The sequence below is a fragment of the Marmota marmota genome, unplaced genomic scaffold (assembly GCF_001458135.2).
Source record: "Marmota marmota marmota unplaced genomic scaffold, marMar, whole genome shotgun sequence".
NCBI lineage: Eukaryota > Metazoa > Chordata > Mammalia > Rodentia > Sciuridae > Marmota > Marmota marmota.
Window position 1 is genome coordinate 444,186 of NW_025999982.1, and position 24,503 is coordinate 468,688.

The 24,503-nt window shown below is 50.7% G+C and overlaps 2 protein-coding genes across 3 annotated transcripts in view; both read right to left on the reverse strand.

Moving 5' to 3' along the window:
* Window positions 1-157: 157 nt before the first annotated feature.
* Window positions 158-19,525, reverse strand: Slc44a4 (solute carrier family 44 member 4). The gene is made up of 21 exons (XM_015487460.2): window positions 19,428-19,525; window positions 17,564-17,612; window positions 16,813-16,886; window positions 16,611-16,689; window positions 15,697-15,796; window positions 15,490-15,615; window positions 15,198-15,258; window positions 8,350-8,440; window positions 8,183-8,266; window positions 7,686-7,921; window positions 7,475-7,574; window positions 6,727-6,819; window positions 6,356-6,458; window positions 2,727-2,980; window positions 2,547-2,641; window positions 2,349-2,452; window positions 2,166-2,239; window positions 1,872-1,942; window positions 1,672-1,766; window positions 1,507-1,591; window positions 158-401 (listed from the first exon to the last, which is right to left on the reverse strand). Exons 1-21 carry the CDS (start codon window positions 19,459-19,461, stop codon window positions 280-282), a joined length of 2,130 nt encoding a protein of 709 aa, XP_015342946.1. The 5' UTR covers window positions 19,462-19,525; the 3' UTR covers window positions 158-279.
* Window positions 19,526-19,922: 397 nt separating this feature from the next.
* Ehmt2 (euchromatic histone lysine methyltransferase 2) overlaps window positions 19,923-24,503 on the reverse strand; it is a 15,771-nt gene continuing 11,190 nt past the window's right edge. For both annotated transcript variants that reach the window (XM_015487462.2, XM_015487461.2), the window contains 7 exons: window positions 23,902-24,046; window positions 23,535-23,612; window positions 23,047-23,162; window positions 22,845-22,931; window positions 21,343-21,421; window positions 21,006-21,181; window positions 19,923-20,427 (listed from right to left, as the gene is read on the reverse strand). In XM_015487462.2, the coding sequence (XP_015342948.1) occupies window positions 20,247-20,427; window positions 21,006-21,181; window positions 21,343-21,421; window positions 22,845-22,931; window positions 23,047-23,162; window positions 23,535-23,612; window positions 23,902-24,046 (862 nt within the window). In that variant the 3' untranslated portion in view covers window positions 19,923-20,246. The remainder of the gene's footprint in view (window positions 20,428-21,005; window positions 21,182-21,342; window positions 21,422-22,844; window positions 22,932-23,046; window positions 23,163-23,534; window positions 23,613-23,901; window positions 24,047-24,503) is intronic.

Sequence of the window (24,503 nt, forward strand, 5' to 3'; positions counted from 1 at the left end):
GGCCCTCGTGAGGAAGGCGGACTCACACCGTATCAACCTTGTGATTGGCTGAAGTTTAGGGAGGTGTAACAGGGCCGGGGCCTAATTTAAAGGTACCGGCGGTGGGTGGGATGCGAGAGGCACCGTGTGGTCTTGGAGGGAATAAAAATAACAGTTATTGAGAAAAAAATAATCAATCTTTTAATAAAATCATTTAGCTACAAAATCGGGGTCTGTAAGGCATAATGTGACTGGGCGTCTGTGCAGGCGTGGTGCAGTACTGGGTCAGGGCCTGGTCTCTCATTTCTTCCTCTTCTTGTCACCAGGGGGCGTCTGGTTCTTCTTGCCCAGAATCTTGAGGAGGCCCTTGGACATGTAGTAGGGACGGTCCAGGGAGCCATCGTTCCGTTCCAGGTCTTCCACTAGCCATAACATAGCGTTGTTAGAGTGAACCCTGGTGGGGCCATGCCCAGGGGGAAATAATCTGGGACTGCTGGGACTGCGAAACTAGCCGCTTATTTCCAGTCCCGGGGGTATCACCGCCTGCTGATGTTTTTCAGGCAGATTTTGTGATCTACAGGGCAGGTTATGTAATCTCAGGAATGTATTTCATAGAGTCATAAAGATTAAGCAGCATGTCACCTGCTTAGCGCATGGGTAGGGGTGTAGTTTAGTGGTAGAGCATGTGCTTTGTGTGCACAAGGCCCTGGATCCTATCTGCAGCAGATGCACACATGGATTGCTTAGGCATGTATCATCCCCGGAATAAACAAAAAAAACAAAAAAACAAATAAATAATACAAAAAATTAATAAAATGGATGTACTTTGTAGGATGAAAATACCCTCTCATTACAGCCACCTGCTGGGAAGTCTCTCTTGTGACTCCCCTGTCCTCCAACACTGGGGAATGAACCCAGGGTGTTCTACCATTGAGCTACATCATCCAGCCCTTTTTACTTATTATTATTTTTTAGTTGTTGATGGACCTTTATTTTATTCATTTATTTATATGTGGTGCTGAGAATCGAAATTGAACCCAGTGCCTCATGTGAGGCAAGCACTCTACCACTGAGCCACAACCCCAACCCTTTATTTTTTATTTTGAGGCACGATCTTGCTAAGTTTCCCAGACTGACCTGGATTTTTTTTTTTTTGTATTGGGGATTGAACCTCTAGGGGCACTTAACCACTGAGTCACATGCCCACCTTTTAAAATTTTTATTTTGAGTCAGGGGCTCTCTAAATTGCTGAGACTGGCCTTAAATTTGCCGTTCTCCTACCTTAGCCTTCTGAGTTGCTGGGATTACGGGTGTGTGCCACCATGCCTGCCACATGGGAGAGCCCACCAGCCTGGGGATTCACTCCCTCCTTTGTTTCCCAAACCCCTGGCCTTAGGATTTCAGAAGAGTTTCCCTCTGGCTTCTTTAACTCACAAATTGCTGTTTCTAGAAGCACCAAATCTCCAAAAAAGCCTGGCAGTAGGGTACTGTTAGGTTGGGGAGAAGGTAGCTAGGGGTATCACTCACGAAAACAGAGGAAGAGTGTGTCCACACACATGCTGAAAACGCTGAAGAAGCCACTGGCAATGACGTAGGCCCCCAGGATGGAGGTCTGGAAGACACAAGGCTGGTTGGAGCTACTGGGATTTTTTTGGGAAGTTGGGGGTTGAGTCACAGAGGAGAGTCACTCACCATAATGGGTAGCCAGTAGTAGTTGAGGTGGGGGCTTTCAAAGTCTTTACCCAGCCCCTGAATTCGGCCAGAGAAGAAAAAGAAAGACAGGACCCCTGTGGGAGAGTTCCCAAGATCAGTGCTGCTCCTCTGAGGTCACCTTTCCAGCTCCCCAGCACGCCTCCAACCCCCACTCTGCAAATCCCAATCTTGGTCCTTACCAACACCTCCAACCACCAGCAGCTTTCCGAAGAACAACAGCAGGTCTGTGACTTTATCCAGGACAATCACCCTGTACCAGCAATTAGGGTAGGTTGTGGGTGAGAGGCCTAGAAGAACAGCTGACTACATAATTTGCAGGGACTTGTTTGAAATCAAAGTTATTCCCATTTCAAAATGGCTATAACAAAGCATTAAACCAAGTTCAGGGTCCTTCTGAACGCAGTGTGCTTAGGAAGCCAGACTAGGGTGGGAGACCTGAGGGGGAGCCACATGGCAGTGCAGGACAGCCTGACCTGACAATGTTCCTCATGAGCAGCATGAAGGCATTTTTGGCTGAGACACAGAAATTCTTCCCGTAGATGGCAATCTGAGGGGGTAGGAAGGTCAGTCACATGTGGTGGGCTTTCTTAGATTTGGCTTGGGGGCCTAGGCCAAGGGGTGCCAGACCAAGGAGTTGCTTGCCCCTGGTAGCTCACCATGATATATGCATTGCGGTTCAGGAACTTGATGAACTTTTCCAGACACCAGAGGCAACACTTGAAGCAGCACATGATACAGCGGGCCATAGGGTTCTGGGCTCCTGGGAGGAAGGGAAACTCCTGTCTGGTCAATGCTTTTCCCCAAGGATCCAGCTGCTCAGCCCGGCCTTCCCCAGCTCTTGACTGCAGGCTCACCTCTCAGCTTGTGGTCAATGTACTCCAAGATGATCCGAGCTATCTGCACAATGGTTAAGATGAGGGCTCCAAATGCCAACGAACCAGTGTGGTAACTGCAGAAGGAATTAGGAAATTAGTGGCCCCAGGACTCCTGGGTCTCTATTGCTCATAGTTCCCAGGGTCCTTCCTCTGGCTTACCGGAGGGTGCGTATGAAGGCGGAGCTCAGGGGGAAGGTGGGGATGTCCCGTGGCTTGTGGAAGGCCCAGTAGAAGGAGGCAAAGGCCCCAGCCAAGACGCACTGGCCCAGGGCCAATACCCAATTAAGGGTCCAGAAGAGCCCCAGGACCCCATAGATTTGCAGGTTGAAGAGAGAACGTTGTGCTAGGCCTGTGGATGCGTAGCTCTGGAAGACACACATCAGCCCTGGGCAGGAGTAGTTCATGGACTGGTCCTGGGGGTGGCGAGGAGGACAGGTTGGTTCAGGTCCAGCTTTAGAGACTTCAGTGCATAGCCCTGACCTCCACCAGTTCCCAGCAGCCTCCCTCAGCTGGGGAGACAGTTCCTTCTAGGAATCTTATCGCCAGGTTCAGACTGCATTCAGTCTGTTGTTTGGGTGTTAATTAGCTTCCTTGTCTCTGGACTGGCCCAAGAACATCCAGGTCTCCTGGGCCAAGCCAGTGGTGTGTGTGAAGTCCACACCTGTGTGAATTGAATATACTGGGTATTTTGATATTAAGCAATTAGTTTTAATTCTGTTGGGTGTGATATTGACAGTGGTTATGCTTTTTTTTACTTTGAGACAGGATCTCGCTAAATTGCTGAAGCTGGCCTTGCAATTCTTCTGCTCAGCCTCTTAAATTGGTGGGATTAAAGGTGTGCATTACCACAACTGGTGTGGTTATGCTTTTTTTTTGGTACTGGGGATTGAACCCAGGGATGCTTAACCACTAAGCAACATCCCTAGCCCTTTAAAAAAATATTTTTAGGGGCTGGGATTGTGGCTCAGCGGTAGAGCACTCGCCTAGCACGGGTGGAACCCGGGTTCGATCCTCAGCACCACATAAGAATAAAGGCATTGTGTTGTGTCCATCTACACCTAAAAAATAAAATAGAATATTAAAAAAATATTTTTAGGGCTGGAGCTATAGCTCAAGCAGAGCGCTTGCTTAGCATGCGTGAGGCACTGGGTTCGATCCTCAGCACCATATAAATAATAAAATAAGATAAAATAAAATAAATAAAATTTCTGTCCATCTACAACTACAAAAAAAATTTTTTAAATACATATTTTTATTTAGAGACAGGGTCTCACTGAGTTGCTTAGAGCCTCACTAAGTTGCTGAGAGTGGCTTTGAACTCTCAATCCTCTTGCCTCAGCCTCCCCAGCTGCTGGGATTATAGGTATGCACCACTACACCCAGATGTGGTTATGCTTTTTTAACAAAAAATTTTTTTATATTGCTGGGGATAGAATTCAGGGCCTTGTGCATGCTAGGCAAACACTCTAACCCTGAGCTACAGTCTTCATTATTATTTATTTATTTTTTTTAAAGAGAGAGAGAGAGAATTTTTTTAATATTTATTTTTTAGTTCTCGGCGGACACAACATCTTTGTATGTGGTGCTGAGGATCGAACCCGGGACGCATGCATGCCAGGCGAGCACGCTACCGCTTGAGCCACATCCCCAGCCCTTCATTATGTTTTTTATTTTTTGTTTATTTGGTACTCAAGATTGAACCCAGGAGCGCTTAACCACTGAGCCGAATCCCCAGCCCTTCTTATTTTTTATTTTGAGACAGGGTCTCACTAAGTTGCTAAGGCTGGCCTTGAATTTACAGTCCTGTCTTAGCCTCCTGAGTTGCTGAGATTACAGGGGTGAGCCTCCACACTAAAGTTATGCTTTTAAAACTCATCCTGACATATTTACATGATGTCCAGAATTTGCATTTATAAACTCCCTAAAGGTTTGGGGTGTAGTTAAGTGGTAGAGCACTTGCCCAGCACGTGAAGGCCCTAGGTTTGCACTGCTAAACAACCAAAAAACAAAAGTTAGGGGAAAAAAAATGTCATGAGGGCAGGGAGATAGGTAAAGTAAGAAGAGCAGAAAACTGAGGGTGGTGGACTCTGGGTAAAGGGATTCACCACTCTACTGTGAACCTACTTTGCGTGCATTTGAAAATGTCCATAATGAAAAGTAAATGCATATATAAAAACTAAATCAGTCCAGCAAATGTGATCAAGAAAATCTTGATAATTTCTGAAACTGGGTTTGTGTTTGAAATTTTGTAATAAGAAAAAAATAATAATAATTCTAGGTACAGTGGCATATACCTGTAACTGTAGCAACTTGGGAGGCTGAGTAGGAGGATTGCAAGTTTGAGGCCAGCCTCAACAATTTAGAGAAACCCTAAGCAATTTATCAAGAATTTGTCTTAAAATAAAAAATAAAAAGGACTGGGTAATGTGGCTCACTGGTTAAGCGCCCCTGGATTCAACCCCCAGTATCAAAAAACAAACAAACAAAAAATATCCCCCACCCCCAAAGAACCAGAAAACAATTTTCCACTTTGTAGGTTACCAGGTTTGCGCCAGTTTTCACGTAGATGGTAAGCAAGTTGCAAAGAGAAACCAGGGCATTCTGGGCTTTACATACCCAGTGCCCAGTGCCCAGTGCGTCTTCTGCAAGTATAGCTGAGTTTTTTTTGTTGTTGTTGTTTGTTTGTTTGCTTGTTTTTGTGGTATGAGGGACTGAACCCATTGATGTTCTACCACAGAGTTACATCTCCAGGACTTCTTAAAAATATTTTTTTAGACAGGGTCTTACTAAATTGTTGGGGCTGGCCTTGACCTTGCGCCTGTCTCAGCCTCTTAGGTTGCTTAGGATTACATGCATGTGCGAACCTGCCTGTATTAATTTTTTTTTTTTTTAAATAGAGTGGGCCCAAGGGCTGGGGATATAGCTCAGTTGGTAGTTCAATCCTCAGCACCAAAAAATAAGTAAGTAAGTAAGTAAGTAAGTAAATAAAATAAAAAGAGTGGGCCCAGTACCTTAAACTTGCAATCCTCCTGCCTCAGCCTCCAGAGTTGCTGGGATTACAGGTGTGCACTACTGTGTCTTGCTCCTTTTAAAATCCTTTATTTTGAGACAGGGTCTCACTAATTTGCCCAGGCTGGCCTGGATTTATGATTCTCCTGGCTCAGCTTTCGGAGTCTCTGGGATTACAGGTGTGCACCACCACACCCAGCTATGACGTGAAAGCTTTGAGGATAGTAAATTCCCAGCAGTATAGTGCCATGCCCTAGAATCTCACAGGAGAGTTTAAGGAAGTAGCTTCTCTTCCAGGCCCACCTCCAAGATCTCACCTGTGAACTGCCTAGGACAGTGTTCAAGGGAAGTAGACTTAAATAGCAAAACAAAACAACCCCATTGCTTATAAGATCTCATCAGGTGCCAGGCATTGTACCAAGTACTTTAAGTATCCAATGTCACTTAACCTTCTCAGCTACCCAGAAGGACAGGGTGAAGGACAGAGCTGAAGTGAGGTGAAGTAGTTAATAACCCTCGAGGCAGAGGAATATCCTGCTACCCAGCCCTCCCCTCTTCCACCTTTAGGCCATGATGTCTGTCACAGCCTCACTTTTCCATTATGTATAATGGGTGAGTCAGCAAGAGGAATAGAGGGTGGTGGTAGGTTATGTGAACTTGAGAGAGCCCCCTGCCCTCTCTGGCCTTAGTCACCTCTGCCTGATGAGGATCTGGGCTAATTAGTTCCTAAGGTCCCCTCAGCCCTCTTGAAGCCCCCTCCATGGTCCACCTTTCCTCACCATGGGGTCACACGATGTATTCACTGGTACGTTCTCACAGCCGGGTGCACTGGCATTGGACACCCAGTATACGTACTGGGGTTGCCCAGACGTGGCCAGGTATCCAGAGGGGCGTCAAGGAAAGCATGGTCGCATGGTGCCTCCATAGGCCACTCCTCAGGGACTGTTCCTGGGCGCTGGTGCAGGTTGTATACAGTACAAAGGGGGCTAGAATTCAGCCTGTGCTCCCTTACTCAGTGCTGTCTAGCCATAGGGCTGTTGCTGCACAGAGAAAAGGGTACATTTGCCAAATGCTCTCTGACAGTATATGGGCAAGTACTTCTTTGCCCCTCAGGCCTGCACCCCAAGGCTTTACTGTGGACAAAGGATACAGAGCAGTCATGGCCCAGTAGGCAATGCAAATGACAAGGAGGACAAAGGTGACCAGTGGGTAGAACATGGTTGACATCATCTGACCCACAGCCCTGTGGAGAGACAAGAGCTGTCCACCAACCTGCCCCTAGCCCCACCCATCCTCTGAGATCGGCTGACTCTAGCATGGGCCCCTCAGCTGCCACAGCCAGAGTCGGCCCTGTGTCCCTGGGGTGGCAGTAGTAGGGCAGAAATTTCATCTTTCCTAGCACCAGTGCTTGGTGTGGGTGGGTACAAATCAGGTGCTCACTGAATGAACTGAAAGCAATATATCTTGCTTCTAGGGACCCTTAAAGGGGACTAGAATCACAGAAGCCACTTGGGCAAGCAAAGAGAAACACCAAAGTGTGGTCTCCTTGACAAGTTTGGTGGTTCCTGGTTGGCAGGAAGCTGCCGCTTCTCCTCCCTGCCTGGTCTCCTGCTGTTCCATCCACCATGGCCACTCCCACCCTTCTAGAGGCCTGCTAGTTTTAGGTACTTGGCTTTCACCAATCCATTTAATCCTTATGACAATCCCCTAAGTAGCAACTGCTGATACACCCATTTTACAGGTGGGAAACTGAGGCTCTGAGATCCTGTCATCCAGTGGTGTTACCCACTGCCCTAATACCCTTCTCCTCTGGAGCTCCCTGCCACCTCCCTGGCATCCCCACCCCCAGGCCTGCACCCCAACCCTCAGCCCCATCTCCCTCCTAGACAGGCTCTGACTTGCTGGCCTCCTTCAGGAGGGCAATGGCGATGCGAATCCGCTGGCGCAGGAAGATGAGCAGGAGCAGCAGGATGCCTTCAAGCACGGCCAGCACAATCACTGCGGGGGATGGGGGAGACAGTGGGCATAGGGCCAGGGTCAGGCCAGGGCCAGCATGGCCCAGGGCCAGGCTCTGGTGGCTGGCAGCTGGAGAACGGGTAGGGTACTTACCAGCAGCTAGCCAGGTCTCCTGCACACTCTGGTAGGCACTGAGGTTGGTGGTGAAGCCCAGCTGGGAGATAGAGGCGCCCTTGTCCCGCAGCACTCGGTACTCCTCCCAGCAGTGGTAGATGCCGTAGGCCAGCACTCCAAGTACCCCTATGATCAGCACCAGCACTAGGGGCCCAGCCACCAGACGCAGAAGCAGGATAAATAGCAGGCTCAGGATCAGAGCCACACCTAGGGCACTGTAGGCATAGTAACATAGGTGAGGGTCACTTCTGGCTCCTGAAATTGTTTTCCTTTCAGAGGTTTCCAAATACCTTTCCTTATGCCATCCAGTGTCCCCAGATTTGACCCCCTTATAAATCCTGATGGGCATGGAGTCTATTCTGAGCTCTGGCTCCTTCTCTTCTCTCTTCCTTCTGTTTCTGACATGGGACTAGCAGGTAGAGAATCAGGGAGGGGAGAAGGGAAGGACAAGAGAGGAGGAGAGTGTGGTGACTCACACAAGAATCCAATACCAGGATTGGGCAAAATCTTCAAAGATCTTAACAGTGATGTCACGGGCATTGAGGCTGTCAAGAAGACCACTGTTGGGGAGAGACCAAATCAGATGGGACTGCGGGCTGGAAGTGGTGTGGGATAGATGCGGGTGGCGGGGAGCGATGCCTACCTGATTCCCTGAGTAATGGTGGTGTTGGTGATCCAGGGGAATTCAGGTAGTGTAAAGTTAGTGTTGGGCAATGGAAAGCAGCGCCCCAGAGCTGGAAGAGAACAGGGATTGCCGGGTGTAAAGACTATTCCCCCCCACTAGCCCATAATGCCTCAGGGGATGGACTCTCCTCTCCTGGGACTAGGGGTGGGGGGTGCGGGTGCTGCTCTGGATTCCTAAGCCAAGAGGGGGCTCTTGCCCCGTGGAGTCAAGGCTACCATCCATTCCTCTCTGCTGCTGCCCTGGTTCAGATCTCCTCTCCTCTGGATGGACCCCTGTGATACCCCAGTCTCAACTTCCATCCACCCTCTGTTAGGTTGGTGGTGGCAACTTGGCGACTTGGTGGCGACTTAGTGGTGACTTAGAACAAAGCAGCCAGAGGGGGAAAGGAACATCAATCAGATCCCTGTGGAAATGCCTGTCAATCAGCCAGATCTCCTGACTAATGCCTGTCAATCAGCAGGACCCCCTGGCCAATCCAGGAGTTCAGCCAACTCCCCTGACCAACTCCAAAGGGGCAAGGGACCCTAAAAACACCTTTTCCTGTCCCAAGCCCTTCCCTTCCTGCTGTAAGCCCCATAAAAGTCCAGTCCTGTCGAGCTTCCATGCAGTTTCTCCTCAGACCTTTCCCCTGTCCCCTCCGTGGGTCTGATCGAGTTCCACCCAGGAGTGATATCAATAAAGCCTCGTTCAGCGGCCCTTTTAAATCTGCCTCCTTTGGTCGCTGCCTGCCTCGCCCGATCTGACATCTTGGTGCCAAAACCCGGGAAGGGATCTTTGGGCTTCTCCCTCAGGGGATTGAAACACATCCCTTCCCCCTTAAAACGAACCGGGAAATTTCTAAGCAGCTCTTTCCCTCTCCCTTCATCCAGGCCGACAGGAGTGGGGTAAGTTCCCATTTCCCCTGACCTTCCAAACCTTTCTTTCTGTCTGTCTGCGGGGTCTATCCTTAAGTCACGCATGCTATAGGCCCCGCCCATTCTGTTCAGGGCTTGGGGGAATGTGGAGAAGTCCCAGTCCTCCTGAGAACCACCCACCCAACCAGGTTGGCCAACCACTGGGGCCCACGGAGGCTGTAGGGAACGACTCAACCTCTGCCCTGGCCCGTATCTGTTCTGTAGGTGAGTGCAGACAGAATTTGGGATGCCTTCTTCTGCTCCCACTCACCCCCGAGGGTGCCAGAATGTCATGGGAAACAGAGTCCTCTCCTTAGACCCCAAAGTCCTTGGGTGTCTATATTCAAATTCTGCCAAGTTAGGGCTCATTCAAGAACTGCCTGGTATTTTACTGCAGTTATATAATTGGTCACAATGGCCCCCAGAAGGAACTGTTGAATTTAAACCCTCACTGAATTGGACAATTTCTGTCGCCGGACAGGGAAATGGGAAACCACGTTCAGGCTTTTTGAGATTCGCTCCCGTCCTTCCTTCTGCTCTCTGCTCCCAACCGTCTCTCTGCTCTTTGCTGCAGTCCTTCTGTCTGCTCTCCCTCCCAGCGGTACCACGTCCCCTCCCCCTCCCTACCACTGCCACGGCCCTGTCTGCGCGCTTCCAGTCTGCCTGGCCACCAGACATGCGCCCTTTCTCCCTCCCTTGCTGGCTCCTCTCACACGCCTCCCTTTGCCGCCTGGTTCCAACGGGCAGGCAGGATGGGTCCCACCTGGCTGCAATGGGTGGGTTCTCCGGATCCCTCTGAGCCTCCTCCTCCGCTATGCTCACCTCTTCTACTGACAGGCCCTTTCCCCTCCCCCTACTCATGCCTCTCCTGTCAGTTCCGATACCCAGTCCCACCAGGCCCTCCCACCAGCTAACCCAAAGCTCCTTTGTCTTCTCAAGGAAATGGCTGCTGCTAAAGGGATCATTCAAATACAGATCCCATTCTTACTTCAGGATCTTTCCCAGAATCCAGATGAAAATCCATCCTTATTTCTCAACCGCCTTACAGAGGCCCTAACCAAATACACTAGGCTGGATCTTGAGTCTCCCACCAGGGCTACAGTGTTAACAATCCATTTCATTACTCAGTCGGCTCATGATATTAGAAAACCCTCAGACCCCTATCTGAGATCTGGTGAAAATGGCCTTTAAAGCAGGCTCCATTGCAGAAAAAGGTAACACCCCAAACCCAGGCCTTGGCAGTGGCCCTGAGGCCTATGTCTCTAGCAAAAGCTTCACGGGGGAAACCAGCATTCCTCTCTGCCAGGAGCTTGCCTCAAATGTGGATGCAAAGGTCACTGGGCTCGCCAATGCCCAAACCCATGGCCTCCTCCCAGGCCATTCCCCACCTGTAAGCAGACAGGACATTGGAAGATTGACTGCCCATGGCTGGCCCTTCCTCGGCGCCTCTACGCAGGGGTATGACCAGTCAGGTGGTCCCTTCTCTTGAACTATTGGGGTTCGCAGAAGACTGAAGAAGCCCAGATTCAAAGACCACCATTACCCTCTCTGAGCCCAGGGTAATGCTCCATGCAGCGGGTAAGTCCATAAGCTTCCTTGTGGACATGGGGGCTACCTATTCTGTCTTGCCTGCCCACTCTAGGCCTCTGTTTCATTCCCAGGTCTCAGTTATGGGGATTGATGACAAAGCCTCCTCCCCAAACCGAACTGCTAAGCTGGCCTGTGCCCTGGAGGGACACCCTTTCACACACTCTTTTATGGTTATTCCATCCTGTCTAGTTCCTCTCCTAGGCAGAGATGTTTTCCAATTACTAGGAGCCACCCTCCAACTACATCCCAAGAATACTACCACCCATCTCCTTCTGCCTCTAATTCTTACCCTCTCTAATGACCTGACCTAGTTGTCCCCAGATCTGGGACATCTCTACGCCGGTCATAGCCTCCCACCACAAGCCAGTCCGAACCCAGCTGAAACCCCAAACTAAATTTCCTTGAGTCCCTAAGACTCCCCCGCAACACTCCCATATTTCTGATACGCAAACCCTCAGGCACCTATCACTTAGTCTAGGAACTCCACCTAATTAACGAGGCCATTATTCCCATCCACCCGGTGGTTTCCAACCCTCACACTTTTCTTTCTCATATTCCCCCTTTGACCACTCACTTTACTATCCTGGATCTTAAAGCTGCCTTCTTTACAGTGCCTCTGCGTCCTGACTCTTATTACCTCTTTGCCTTCACACAGGAAGACCCTACATCCTTTAGGTCTCAACAGCTGACATGGACAGGCCTACCCCAAGGCTTCAGGGACAGTCCCTACCTCTTTGGTTAGGCCTTGACACAGAATTTAACTGTTTGTGGTTTGGGGATAGCACTCTCTTACAGTTTCCCTACCTCAAGGGAAACTGCTAACACCGTCCCCTCCATCCTCATTGAGCAGATCATTTCCAGATTTGGACTTCCTACCTCCATCCAGTCAGATAATGGTCTGGCCTTCACTTCTCAGGTTGTTCAACTAGTCTCCAAAGGCCTCAACATTACTTGGAGGCTCCACATCCCCCAATGACCCCATACAGTCATACTTCCATGCTGGGGCCCACCAAACTGGAAGTTTCTTGCCAACCCTCTCCTTCTTTTACTAATCATTAATCTCTCTAAAGCTTCTATCCCAACCCACAGATGGCGCTTCTACATCCAAGCGACATGGCAACAGGATGGCACCACCCACTCTCAGTTTATGGGCCAAGGCGATTGCCCTTTCACTGGATGTAATTGGGTCATCACCCTTAATGTTACTGGATTCAACCAGGCCACCTCATCCCACTTATGTTCAGCAATGCTATGCTTCATATCAGACCAAACTGAAGAATCCTGTAAGCACTGGCCTGACACCTATGGCGGGTGCCCTTATAATTCATGAAAAAAATGCTTTCTAGATAAGCCTTGCTATGAGAATCGAGCATACACCAAATTGACTATTTGGGACCCATGGAACCCAAAATGGGCTTCTGGTGTTGATGGTAAATTCTATTTGTGGGGTTTTGCCAAACACCCCTCAGCCTCTATCAGAATATAGAGAACTTATATACAAGTGCTCCCTCAAATTCACATAACCATCCAGGAGCAAGAGAAGGAACTCCAACACCAGCTGGATGCAGTTGCCCATCCTATAGCTGATCCTTTCTCATAGGTGGCCCTAATACGTCAGGCCTTCAGCTTCTCAATTTGTCCAAAGTGAATAACATTTCAGACTGTTTCCTCTGCGCAGGTTTGGATCGTACTCCATTAACTGCGATTCCCATTGATTTTCCACTCAATACCTCAATTAGACCCCAAGGACCCCTCTCTCCAGCCTTTGAGGAAGTACCTCTTTTTCGTAACTCATCAGGGAACTTCTCTTGCTGCTACACTTCCTCAGGTTCTGCACCCTATGACCAGATTGTTCGAATTTCTTCCTTAACCTTTGCTCCACCTGAGTTCTTTTTCTGGTGCAATGGTACCCTAACAAAAAATCTAAGCCTCAACATGCCGTTTGCTTTTTGTGTTCCTTCCACCTTGGTCCCCCAATTAACTGTACAGTGAGGCTGAATTAACATAGCTTGTCACCACCTCCCTTTCCAGGACAAGAAGGGCCGTCTTTCTGCCAGTGGTAGTTGGACTCTCCCTGGCCTCCTCCCTCGCTCCCTCTGGACTCGGGGCAGGAGGACTTGGTTATGCAGTAACCACTACTCAGACGCTTGAACAACAACTTCGGGAAGCAGTAGAGGCATCAGCCGCTTATCTCGCTTCCCTACAAAGACAAATAACATCTCTTGCCCAAGTCTCATTGCAGAACCTTCGAGCTCTAAATCTTTTGACAGTAGATAAAGGAGGAACCTGTGTGTTCCTAAAAGAAGAATGCTGCTATTATATCAATGAAACTGGATTGGTCGAAGAGAATGCTGACACCCTCCATCATTTGGGTGAAAGGCTTAAATGGCAACCATCAAATGACCCTTGGCCAGGCTGGCTAAACTCAACCCTCATTGCGTGACTGACTCCCATTCTCACTCCTATATTAGTAATAGGACTTCTATTAATGATTGCTCCTTGCCTCCTCAGGTTCGTTCAAAAGCAAATGAGTGAAATTGCCAGCGTGACCACCTACAACCAGATGCTCCTACACCCCTACAGTTGCCTTCCCACGGAACCTACACCCGAGCCACTCCCCTCGCATGATACCCCTAAACAAGCAGGAAGTAGCTAGATGAAATTCGCCGCCCTGTGTCACCAAAAAGGCTGGAATGTTAGGTCGGTGGTGACAACTTAGAACAAAGCAGCTCGCGCGGGAAAGGAACATCAATCAGATGCCTGCGGAAATGCCTGTCAATCAGCCAGATCTCCTGACTAATGCCTGTCAATCAGCAGGACTCCCTGGCCAATCCTGGAGTTCAGCCAACTCCCCTGACCAACTCCAAAGGGGCAAGGGACCCTAAAAACACCTTTTCCTATCCCAAGCCCTTCCCTTCCTGCTGTAAGCCCCATAAAGGTCCAGTCCTATAGAGCTTCCATGCGGTTTCTCCTCAGACCCTTCCCCTGTCCCCTCTGTGGGTCTGATCGAGTTCCGCCAGGGAGTGACATCTCAATAAAGCCTCATTCAGCGGCCCTTTTAAATCTGCCTCCTTTGCCCGACTCGCTTGACCTGACACCCTCTGCCTGTCTGTGGGCCAGGAAGACCAGGGCACAGCACGACCTCATCATTCCGGGCTCTGTGTCCTTTGGCTTCTCAGATACCTTCAGAGGCTCTGCCTGGAAACCATCCAGGTTCCCTGGCCCAGCTTCTGGACCCTGCCTTCCATTGTCCCCTCACTCTACACCTCCCTTCTTTGAAGTCCCCCCACTCCTCTGGAACAGCTTTTGCTCAGTCTCACCTCCGCAGGAAGCTTTCTCACCCATCCCCATCTCCTGTGGTACTTGTTATGTACATGTAGAGCCATTTAATTCACCCTCACAACCTTGCCAGGAAGGTTATTTACATTACAAAGAAGAGGAAACCAGGTGCAGGGAGGTTAAGTAGCCCAGATCACTCAGCGGGAAAGTGCTAGAATTTAAATCCAGATCTGACTTTGGAGCAATCTTTGGACACACTTCTTATTGTACTTACATTAAAAACTGTTTATCTTTACTCATGCTACAATTTAAAAAATGTTTTACATTAAAAAAATGTATTGGGAGCTGGGCATGGTGAGGCATGCCTGTAATCCCAGCTACAGGGGAAGGCTGAGGAGGCAGGAAGATTGCAAGTTCAAGGCCAGCCTGGGCATCTTAGTGAGACTTTGTCTCAAAATGTAGTTTAAAAAGGGGCTGGGGGTAGCTTAGTGGTAGAGTGCCACTGGGCTCAAGCCCCAGTACTCCCTCCCTCCCCTATCACACACACACACACACACACACACACACACACGTGTGTGTATTTGAGGTTGCAAAGGAAAACATACAGGATAAAGACCAATTGCAACCCCACCACCCACTCACATTCATTTGTAACAGCTGGGTGGATATCCTTCTAGTCTTTTCCCCTATGCAAAGGGGTAGCATGTATGTATAGATTCTTCCATGGGGTTTTCATGGGGTTCTCATACAGTCTCTATGACCATCTCTGATCTCTCCACCTACAATGTAGCTCAGGCCCAGAGCAATTTCTACCTTCCCCACATTTATCCCCAGTGCCTGGTACATAGCAGGTGCCTGAAAAACACTGATGGTCTGACTGTGGGGTCACACGGCAGAGAGAGAAATGGAGACCTGTTGCTCATTCCACTTGTGCCACTGACAAGCTGTGTGGCTTTACTCTCTTTACTCTCTGGTTTCCTCATTTGAGAAATAAAAATAAATATTGGAGGAGATGATGCCTGAGGAGGGAACTGTGTTTCTCACCTGGAGTGGAGGGCAGGAGGAAACTGGGGCAGAATTCCTGTTGCAGGCTTTGGAGTACCGTCTGTGGGGTGGGGAAGGGAGAACAGAACACACACACAGACATAGAACAGGATGGAGAAGTTGGGTCCCCTCACCGCCACTGCCACTGTTGCCACCACCACTACCACAGGGCTCAGCCGGTCCACCCTTCCCAGGAACACCAATCAGTGATCCTCTACCCAACTTCCCCTGCTACTCCATCCTATTGTGGGCCCTCCTGAGTGACAGTGATGATGTCGGGGGCAGTACTCACCATATTCCCGGGCACCCCTGGCAGACAAAAGTTCTTTTTTTCTTTATAGAAGACCTCTCCAACTGTCAGCGAGAACTGATCTTTTTCCACTGTCCATACAGCCTCCGGGCAGGAGGACACACATACCTGGGGAGCAGAGAATGTACTAAGGGGCTAGTACCTGGGGCCCTGGGGACATGTGAGGCAGAGGCAGCCCTGGACTCTGACCTGGGGCGTAGGGCACTGTAGTCCCTTCTGGGCGACTGTGATGATGTTGTTGGCCACTATGCAGCTGAAGATGTTGAAGTACAGGACATAGGGTTTATCTCTGCAGGAAGAGAGGAAGAGTGGGCTCAGGGCCTCATCTGGTGTTAGGGGAGGGGAGGATCTACTGAGGTCACTCCCCTAGAGTACAGTGGACCCCCTGTGGCCTAGAGGAGTCACATCCAGCACCTGGTCCTAGCTCCTCTGGGGAGGTAAGGGAGAAACTAGATGATTTCCCAGAACAACTCCCATCACAACAGCTAAGGAATGGCTGAGGGCATCAATTCTGTAGCTTAATCCTTTCCTACTAGCTTTATGACTTCGAGCAAGTCACTAAACATCTCTCTGACTCAGATCCATCATCTATAAAATGATAGTATCTACATCATGAGGCATTAAAGAGAGCATGTGTAAAGTATACTGCCTGCCTGGAACATAGTCAACACTATGTAAATGCTGGAGGGTTGATTATTTATTAAACATTTCCTGCCTGTGGAGACTGACAGCATCACTTCTATAATCATCCTTGTGTTTCAGATGAGGAAATCAAGCTCAGAGAAGTTAAGTAAGTTGTCGAAGGATATACAACCAAAACTTAGCCAAATCTAAACAGCCATCTCTGAACTCTAAAACCATGCAATTTACCACGTTCTGGCTAAGTCCTCTCAGTTCTGGGGGACTCAAACTAAATGTCCAGCAAAGGGAGGGCTCTGGTGTGATCAGATTCAGAGAGGGTGTGGGTGGGGTGGGAACAACGGGAAGAGTGTAGAAGAGCATGAAGGTTCTCTTGCCTGAGCTGGGGGATGGGAGGCTGTTGCCATCTCCTGCCCACTCCCACCTTACCTCCCTCCTTTTACTCTTTCTATCTTTGTACTTACTTGTTCTGCCCCATCCCGCAGTAGGCACCTGTGGAGTTCCTGGGGTAGAGCACTTGCCGGGGGTCTCCATACACCCAAGCTGAAGACAGACATACACAGATGGATCATGGGAGGGCAGGAGCTTGCAGGGAGCAGCTATGGGGTGGTACCTCTGGGTTATCACCCCACCCACCATTCCAACGCTGCACAGATGGAAACTCACCCACGATCCCCACCACGATATAACCCAAAATAAAGAGCAAGAAGATGACACAGCAGATGACATCCGTGCAGCTCCTGGGAAAGAAATGGAGTCTGACTGGGGAGGCTTTGGGGAGGTATAATGGAGGGAGTTGGTGAGGGGAAGGGGACAGTCCCCAAGGGTCTGCTGGTGAGTTGGGAAATGCTGGAGAGTGGGTATTAGCAGGTTTCATGTATTGTTTGAAGTACTGGTGATGAAACACAGGGACACTCTGCGGTTGAACTCCATCCCTGGCTCTTTTTATTTTATATAATGAGATGAGCTCTGGCTGAATAGATGAGGCTGCCCCAGAATGTGCAATCCTTCTGCCTCTTTCTTGGGATTACAGGAATTCACCACTGTGCCCAGCTTATTTATTTATTTATTTTAAAAGAAAACCTTTTTTTGGGTATCTTTCTTCTAAAGTATGACAGAGAAAAGCACAACTCAGGGGCTGTGGGTATAGCTCAGGGGTAGAACATGAGCTGGGTTCAGTCCCCAGTACTGCACATAAAAAGGACAAGTCCTAAGTACTCAGCTGGGTGAATTTCCCCCAAATGTATACACCCCTGTATCACCAGTACCAGGAAGCTCCCTGCTGACCAGACACAACAAATACCCTGGGGTAGCATTTTTTCTTTCTTTCTTTTTTTTTTTTTTTTACTGATATTTTAGCAAATACAAAATAAAAAACCAGACTCCCCTGCCCCCCAGGGCAATGACCAGAACTCACCTGTTTTTGATGGGGCCTCGAAAGGAGGGGTCATATTTGGCAGGTTTCCCTGCGGGGCATGGAGAAAAGTGTGGAGAATGAGGCCCTGAAGGGGTTTCTCCATTAGTCTGTTCCTCTGGAGTCCCTCCTGGCCCCAGGATCCTGTCCAGGGCAGGGCTGGCAGGAGGGGAAATCTAGGGAGCAGGAACTGCAGAATCCAGGAATCCACGCCTGGTCAGCAGCTCAACTGCTCACCTTAAACTCCACCCAGATGACAGGCAGGGGTGGGGAGGGGGACTTTCTGTTTCCAGATCAAGGCTCACACCTCAAGGCTGCCTGTCTGGGAAATAGCCTTGGTCCCCTGGCCCCATTTCTCTCAAGGCTCCCTCTAGCTGGTGGGAGGTGGGACACTGTGTCTCAGGGGCTCTCAGTCCCCACTCTTATCCTTCTCCTCTCTCTACATTCTGCTTTGGACTTCCCAGGTCCAGAGCCCCTCAGGGAGGTGTCCCAGCCCCTTATCACAGCTGCCCCAGAACCAATGCCTATCTTCACTCTCTGACCTGAAGCCATGGACAAAAAAAAAAAAATTGAGCCTAGGGTGTCAACCCCTGCAAGGGCCTGGGGATTGGAAAAAGAGGACCCCTATAGAGGGGACCCCACTTCAAAGGGACCTCAGTTCTCAGGCAGCCACCACAGAGCTCTGGGTGCTAGTCAGGGTGACACCTGAGCTGACTGGCTGTTGAGATTGTGGCCACGTCCTGTTCCTGGTCCTCCCTGAGTACACACAGGGAGGAGGTGGGGCCAGGCAGCCAGGGTCTCACTGTGGGCACCAGGAGGGAGGGCAGAAGGCTGGGCCAGAGTCTGGGAAGGGGTGGGATCCTCTCTGCCCAGGTGCTCTGGACTCTGTCCCACCTTGGCTTATGGGCATGAGGTCAATGATTGATCCAAAGCTGCTCCAGGAAGTTTTCTGGGGAGTGTCCTGGGCCCCTCCCCCCCCTCTCTAGGGAACACCTGGTTCTCCAGGCTTCTCACTCAGGATTGTCTCCCCTCCAGACCTAAGGGGATCTCTGTGGGCAGGCTACAGCCCTTGCTGCTCACAGGAATCCTGGAGGCTGGTCCCCAGCTCCCTCCCTACTCCTAGCCCTTTTTCCTCGCAGATTCTGGAAGCCAGCTCCTGGCTCCTTCTCCCCTTGGCCCTTACTCTTCACAGGAATCCCAGTCCTGGTCCTACTCCTCAAAGTACTCCAGACAGACTCCTTACTTCTAACAGAGACGCCAAGGCAGGTCACAGGGCCATTTCCAGTAAGACCCTTATCCCCAACTATTCATAGGGATCCTAGCAGAACCCACTTCTCTTGCCATTCCTTGCAGAGACCTGCAAGTAGACCCCAGCCCACTCAACATCACATGCTCCCACTCCTCACAGAGACTGCCTGGCAGGCCTTGGCACCTTTCGGCTTCAGAGACCCAGAGTCCACACTGACTCCTGGACTCTTCCTCACAGAGGCTCCAGCTTCACCCACCAGGTTCTTCCTGCATCCTGAGCCCTGTTGTCCTGCTCATGACCCCAACCCTGCCACTTTTCATCTGGGCTTTGTTTGCCCACCCCTTCCCGACCCTCAGAGCCCAGAGTGCAAGCCTGAAATCCTGTCACCTCCTCCAGCTTCACTCCACAAATGCTCCCCAGCAATGGCCCCCAGGCTCTGAGCCCTATCCTCTCCCCAGGACCCTGATTCTACCTCCTTCCACCTGCTCCTGTTTCCAGGGCTCTTTCCTCAGGGACCCAGGACTTTCCTTAGTTCCTCTCCCTGGAGCCAGTCTCAGCCACCGTGTCCTGCCAATTTCCCTCCCTCCACATAGCCCCGGCTTCTCCCCTCAGTCTCACCATAGGCCTCGTCCTCATCCTGCTTTCCTCCCATGGCTCAGTCTCCCGGAGTGATTGCAGCCCAGGAGACCAGGCGTCTCACCTGCCACCAGCCCCGCCTTCCCACACGTCACAGCTCCACCCCCGGCTGTGGTCCCCGACACACTCTAGTTCCTCCTTCCGAATCCACAATTCTGTGACCAGTGGGGCCAGGATGCTTGAGCCTGGAACCAGAGGATCAGAGGCTGCTTGCTCAGTGTCAAAGACCAGGGTGGGAAGGAACTGGCACACGCCAATAAGAAATTTTGCAGTACCATAACTGGGGTATACCTGGGCCGACACCCTCCTAAGGATTAAATGTTAAGAATTGTCTTTATTTAAGTCCTTGACTAGACCAGTTGTTCCTCCAGTCCCCCCCTCCCCTCCCGCTGCCTAGCTTGCTTCTCACCCTGCTCTGCCCCTTGAACCCACCATCCTTCTGGCTGAGTGCTTCAGATCCTTACAACAATCACCCAGTTTATTACCAAACCCAAAGTTTATTGAGAACAACAAAAAACCCAATTGGCATAGAGGCCAGATTTCAATTCATCAAACTTCAGCTGAGGATGGGAGATGGGGGTGGCCAGCCCTGAAGTCATGCTCCCAGGGAGGAACCAGCTCTGGGAGAGGGGCCATCAGACCTCCAGGGCCTGGCTGGAGTCTCTGGTTGAGGAATGTGTGAAGGGTAGTGGGCAGGAAAGGTGGCAGTGCCCCAGGTTTGGGCTGTGAGCAGCAGGTGGCAGAAGCAGCTGCTGAGCTGATGGCCATTGGGGCAGGGGAGAGACAAGGTGTGGTCCATTTTCAGGAGTTGACAGGGGGCAGGGAGCCAAGCTCCGGCAGCAGCTCAGGGTGGGGATCCAGGCGGGCCAGGCGGCTCTGCTCCAGGGCGATGGCCTCGGCTGAGTGCTTACACTTCTCAGAGCCACACTGGCAGGTGAAATATTTGCTTTTGATGTCCCAGAAGCGGTCACCGTAATCAAACCTGTCAGAGGAGCACAGATACTTGTATAATCTGGACTCAGGCACCCAGAGCCTTACTCTAAAGACTCTGAGGATGCCATTTCCCATGAAGGACTCAGGTCCCCAGCCCCATTTTGCCAGATACATTCTAAATCTTTTTAAGTTCTATGGACTTGCAGCTTCAGCACTGCCTTGGAACTGGTTAGAAATGTAGGCTCCTGGGGCCCCTCCCGAATCTAGTGAATCAGAATCTTGCTGATGCTCAGGACAGTTTTAACAAGCCCCCGCAGTGCCAGGCACAGTGAGCACACCTATAATCCCAGCAGCTCAGGAGACTGAAGCAGGAGGATTGAAAGTTCAAAGCAATTCAGCAAGGCCCTAAGCAACTTAGTGAGACCCCATCTCAAAAATAAAAAATAAAATAAGGGCTGGGGATGTGGCTCAGAGGTTAAGCTCAGGGTTCAATCCCTGGTACCAAACAAACAAATAAAAACCACAAGCAAGCTCTCTAGGGGACACTTTGTATGATAAAGTCTAAGAAGCTCCCTTCAATCCCTGCCTGATCCCCAACATTCCTGGCAGAGCCCAGAGATGCCTCACCCTAGCTCTTCCCCGGTCCGGATGTCTCGGGAACTGAAGAAGGCGATGCGTGGGAATCGCAGGTCTTGGTGCAGCATGAAGACCCGGACAGGGATGATGTTGGGGTCACATAGGTGGTTGATAAAGCGGCTGATGTTGCCATAGTAACGGGCATCAATGCAGTATACCTCTCCATCCTGAGGGGAAGGACATCACTCTTCATATCCATCCCCACCTTGCCTGCCTGGTCATCCCCTCTGCATTGACCATTCAGTCCTTCCTCCCCAGGTTTCCCTTTCCTAGGGGGTTCCAGAAACCTAGCCACTAGGAGCAGGGCTTTTAGAAGCTGCCTGCCTACCTTGTTGTCTAAATCGAAGAGGTAAGAATCATCCTCTCTCACATCAGCCTCAGCGTCAGAGATCAGTTCCCCAACATACCTGTTGCACAGGAAACAGTGGTTCTAAAGGTGAGCAGGGCGGTCTCTCCTTACAACCCCACAGAATCCTCTTCTTTCATTCCTCAGATGCCCCATTACTATCTTTGGACCTCACAGATCAACACCGCTGGGGCTGTGGTGGGTGACCCAAGGCACAGCGGGTACACAGAGGAGCACACATCGCCTGGGACGGGTAGTGGGCAGTCCCCGGCTCTGGGGTGGGTGTTAAGAAGAGGAAGGGGGATATAGATAGGCATGTGAGGGCACAACCCAAGATACAATTCTGCCAGTTGGGGTCCCCACTGGAGACCTGGAACAATAGGCAGGTAGGAGGGAAATCCCAGAAGCCTGTGGGCCCCAGAAGACCTGGAGAAACAGTGGTGGGAGGTGAGAGAAAACGGCTAGAGCCTAGAGAGTGTGGAGACAGAGCTGGGCCTCTGTGGCTAAGGGCATTAGCACCCAGGGACAGCAGGCTCAGATGGGGAAGTTTGTCTGGGTTTAGACACTGGGAGGTTTGTGTCCTAGAACCACAGGGCAGGTGGTGGGCGATGCAGGGCTGTGTGACAGAAGAGGGACTGGGCTGCAGGAAGAGAAGAAGCAATGAGGAACTTTGGGAGTGGCTTGGGGGTGAGAATGCCCACATTTGGACAGCAGGAGGAACTGGTAGATAGCAATTTTGGATGGGCTGGGCAGAGGTGAGGGCAGCATCATGGGATCAGGTAGTCTAATAGGAATGGGCAAATGCCAGAACAAGGACTGGGACACATATTGGGGGTAGGAGTGCAGCAGAATGACTGTGAGGCGGCTTCGGCTGCAGCAGAAGGTGAGGGCAAGAGCAGATTTTGGCAGGGACAGGCAGTGAGCAGATGGTGGGGGAGGATGGTCCAGGAGGAAGGGGAGGGGGCTACTTGTTTGAGAATTTGAGAGAAGACATAATGGAGAGAAGCTCAATGGTCCCTTGAATAGGCAAACAAGGGTTCCCCCTACCAGGCCAAAGGAATAAGTTTGAGGGCCAGGGTATAGGGAGCCAGCCGGTAGAAGGCAGAGAAAGAAGTCATGGAGATAAACAGGCCCTTAAGTAGGTGGCAGGCTGCTGTTATCACTTCCATTTTACAGACAAGAAAATTAAAGCTCAGAGAGATTAAGCAACTTGCCCAAGGACATACAGAGGCAGGGCAGGGAGAAGATGTGTGAGGTCTGGAAATACACTGAGGTGGAGGGAAGGGAAAACAGGACAGTAGGGATGGATGGCCCTGCAGTGTGGGCAGAGTGGAGGTAGGCTCCCTTAGCTGTGGGGTGGAGGTCAAAGATGGCTGGCTGAAGTGGGCAGAAGAGATGTGATCCATCAGGGAGGAGGGCAGAGGGAGGCTTGGAGTCAGAAGTGACTGTGCCCACAGGTGCCAAGGTACCCCCAGCTGACTCACTCGCAGATAAAGGTCCCCTGGGGGATGGTCTGCAGGGCGCGAACACCCCAGCCCATCTTGGCTGTTCGGTAGAGCTGCAGTCGTACCCTAGGGGTGGGAGAGAGGGAGATACTAGGTGCAAGGACCTGGAAAAGCCCCAGGAGAGGAGATGGGGCAGTGAGTGGTAGGTGAGACCGGGTGATGGGGGCTGCAGGGGTATTACTTGATGCCGCTCTGCACCACTCGGTTCTTGCAGTTTCTCCAGCAGGAGCAGGCTTGGTTACACTCAAAGATCAGGGGGGGCTCGATCTTGTTAAATTCCTGGAGCAACCGCCCATCCTGGGGAGTAGACCCGAGGCGAGAACAGTGGTTTTTGTGTGGGACACATCTTAGCTGCCCAAGACCCCCAACAAACACTACGTAGAAAAACCCACTGCTGATCTCAACCCAGAGGCAGGGAGGTGTCGAGGAGGCCGCAGCATTGCTGAGGTCAGAGACCAGGAAACACAGGCATCACCCTTGATTTGCATATACCTAGGCAGAGGCCCAGCTCTGCCCTGGAAGTGTCCCTGGAATCCTCAGCCTTGCCCTGCCCTCTCTGTCACTTCCCAGACAGGGTAGGTGAGGAACAAGATCCCAGGGAATTGGTGCTATCAGCCAGCTCCTCTGGAACAATGGCAGAGAGTCTGGGTCCAGGTGAGGGGTATGTACCTTGTCATACCAGCAGCGGATGCTGAGCTGGCCGCACAGGCAGTTAGAACTGGAGCAGTCATCCACACACGTGCAGTGCTGGGGTGGGAGGCAGAGGGTCAACTTAACCCCGGATCGGCAATGGCCCAGCTCCCAGTGCTGTCTGCACTCCAGCACTGTTCTTTCTCTGGGACCCCATGTTTTAGGACAATGGTTGGTGACGGTCTCAGGTTGAGAGGAAATTAAGATATTACTGATAGGGGTGTCCCCAAGGCCACCATGAACTCCTATTTATGATACCTTCATGTAACCTAGAAAAGCACCCTACTTGCTCAACTGTACTCAGTGGCTCTGGTGGCTCTGTGGCGGACCCAGGGCTCTCACTTACCTGTAGATGGGTTATGTTGCGGTCAATGTTCATGGTGGATGTCTCACAGTTCTCTGAGATGTACTTATAATCCTCGGGGCAGGGCTCCCCATCCACACCATTGACACAGGGAATGGGCACATTCTCGTAGCCCCGTGCTACATCCCTGCAGAAGTGGGAGAGACAGGATAAGGACCAAGGGTGAAGAGCTCCCATAGATGCAAGACGGGTAGAGAGGTTCCTTATGCATGGGGAAGGGGAGGTTCTGGGAGTAAGGATGCCAGATACAATCCAAGATACTCAGTTAAACTAGAATTTCAGATTAACAGGAATAACACTTTAGTATAATTTAGTCCCAAATATTTCATGGCACATTCTTTTTTTTTATATCAGGGATTGAACCCAGGGGCATGTAACCACTGAACCATATCCCCAGACCCTTTTAATATTTTATTTAGAGACAGGGTCTCACTGAGATGCTTAGGGCCTTGCTAAACTGCTGAGCTGAGGCTAGTTTAGAACTTGTGATCCTCTTGCCTCAGCCTCCTGAGCCACTGAGATTACAAGTGTGCGCCACCATGCCCAGCTGCATGGGACATTCTTTTTTTTTTTTTTTTTTAAGG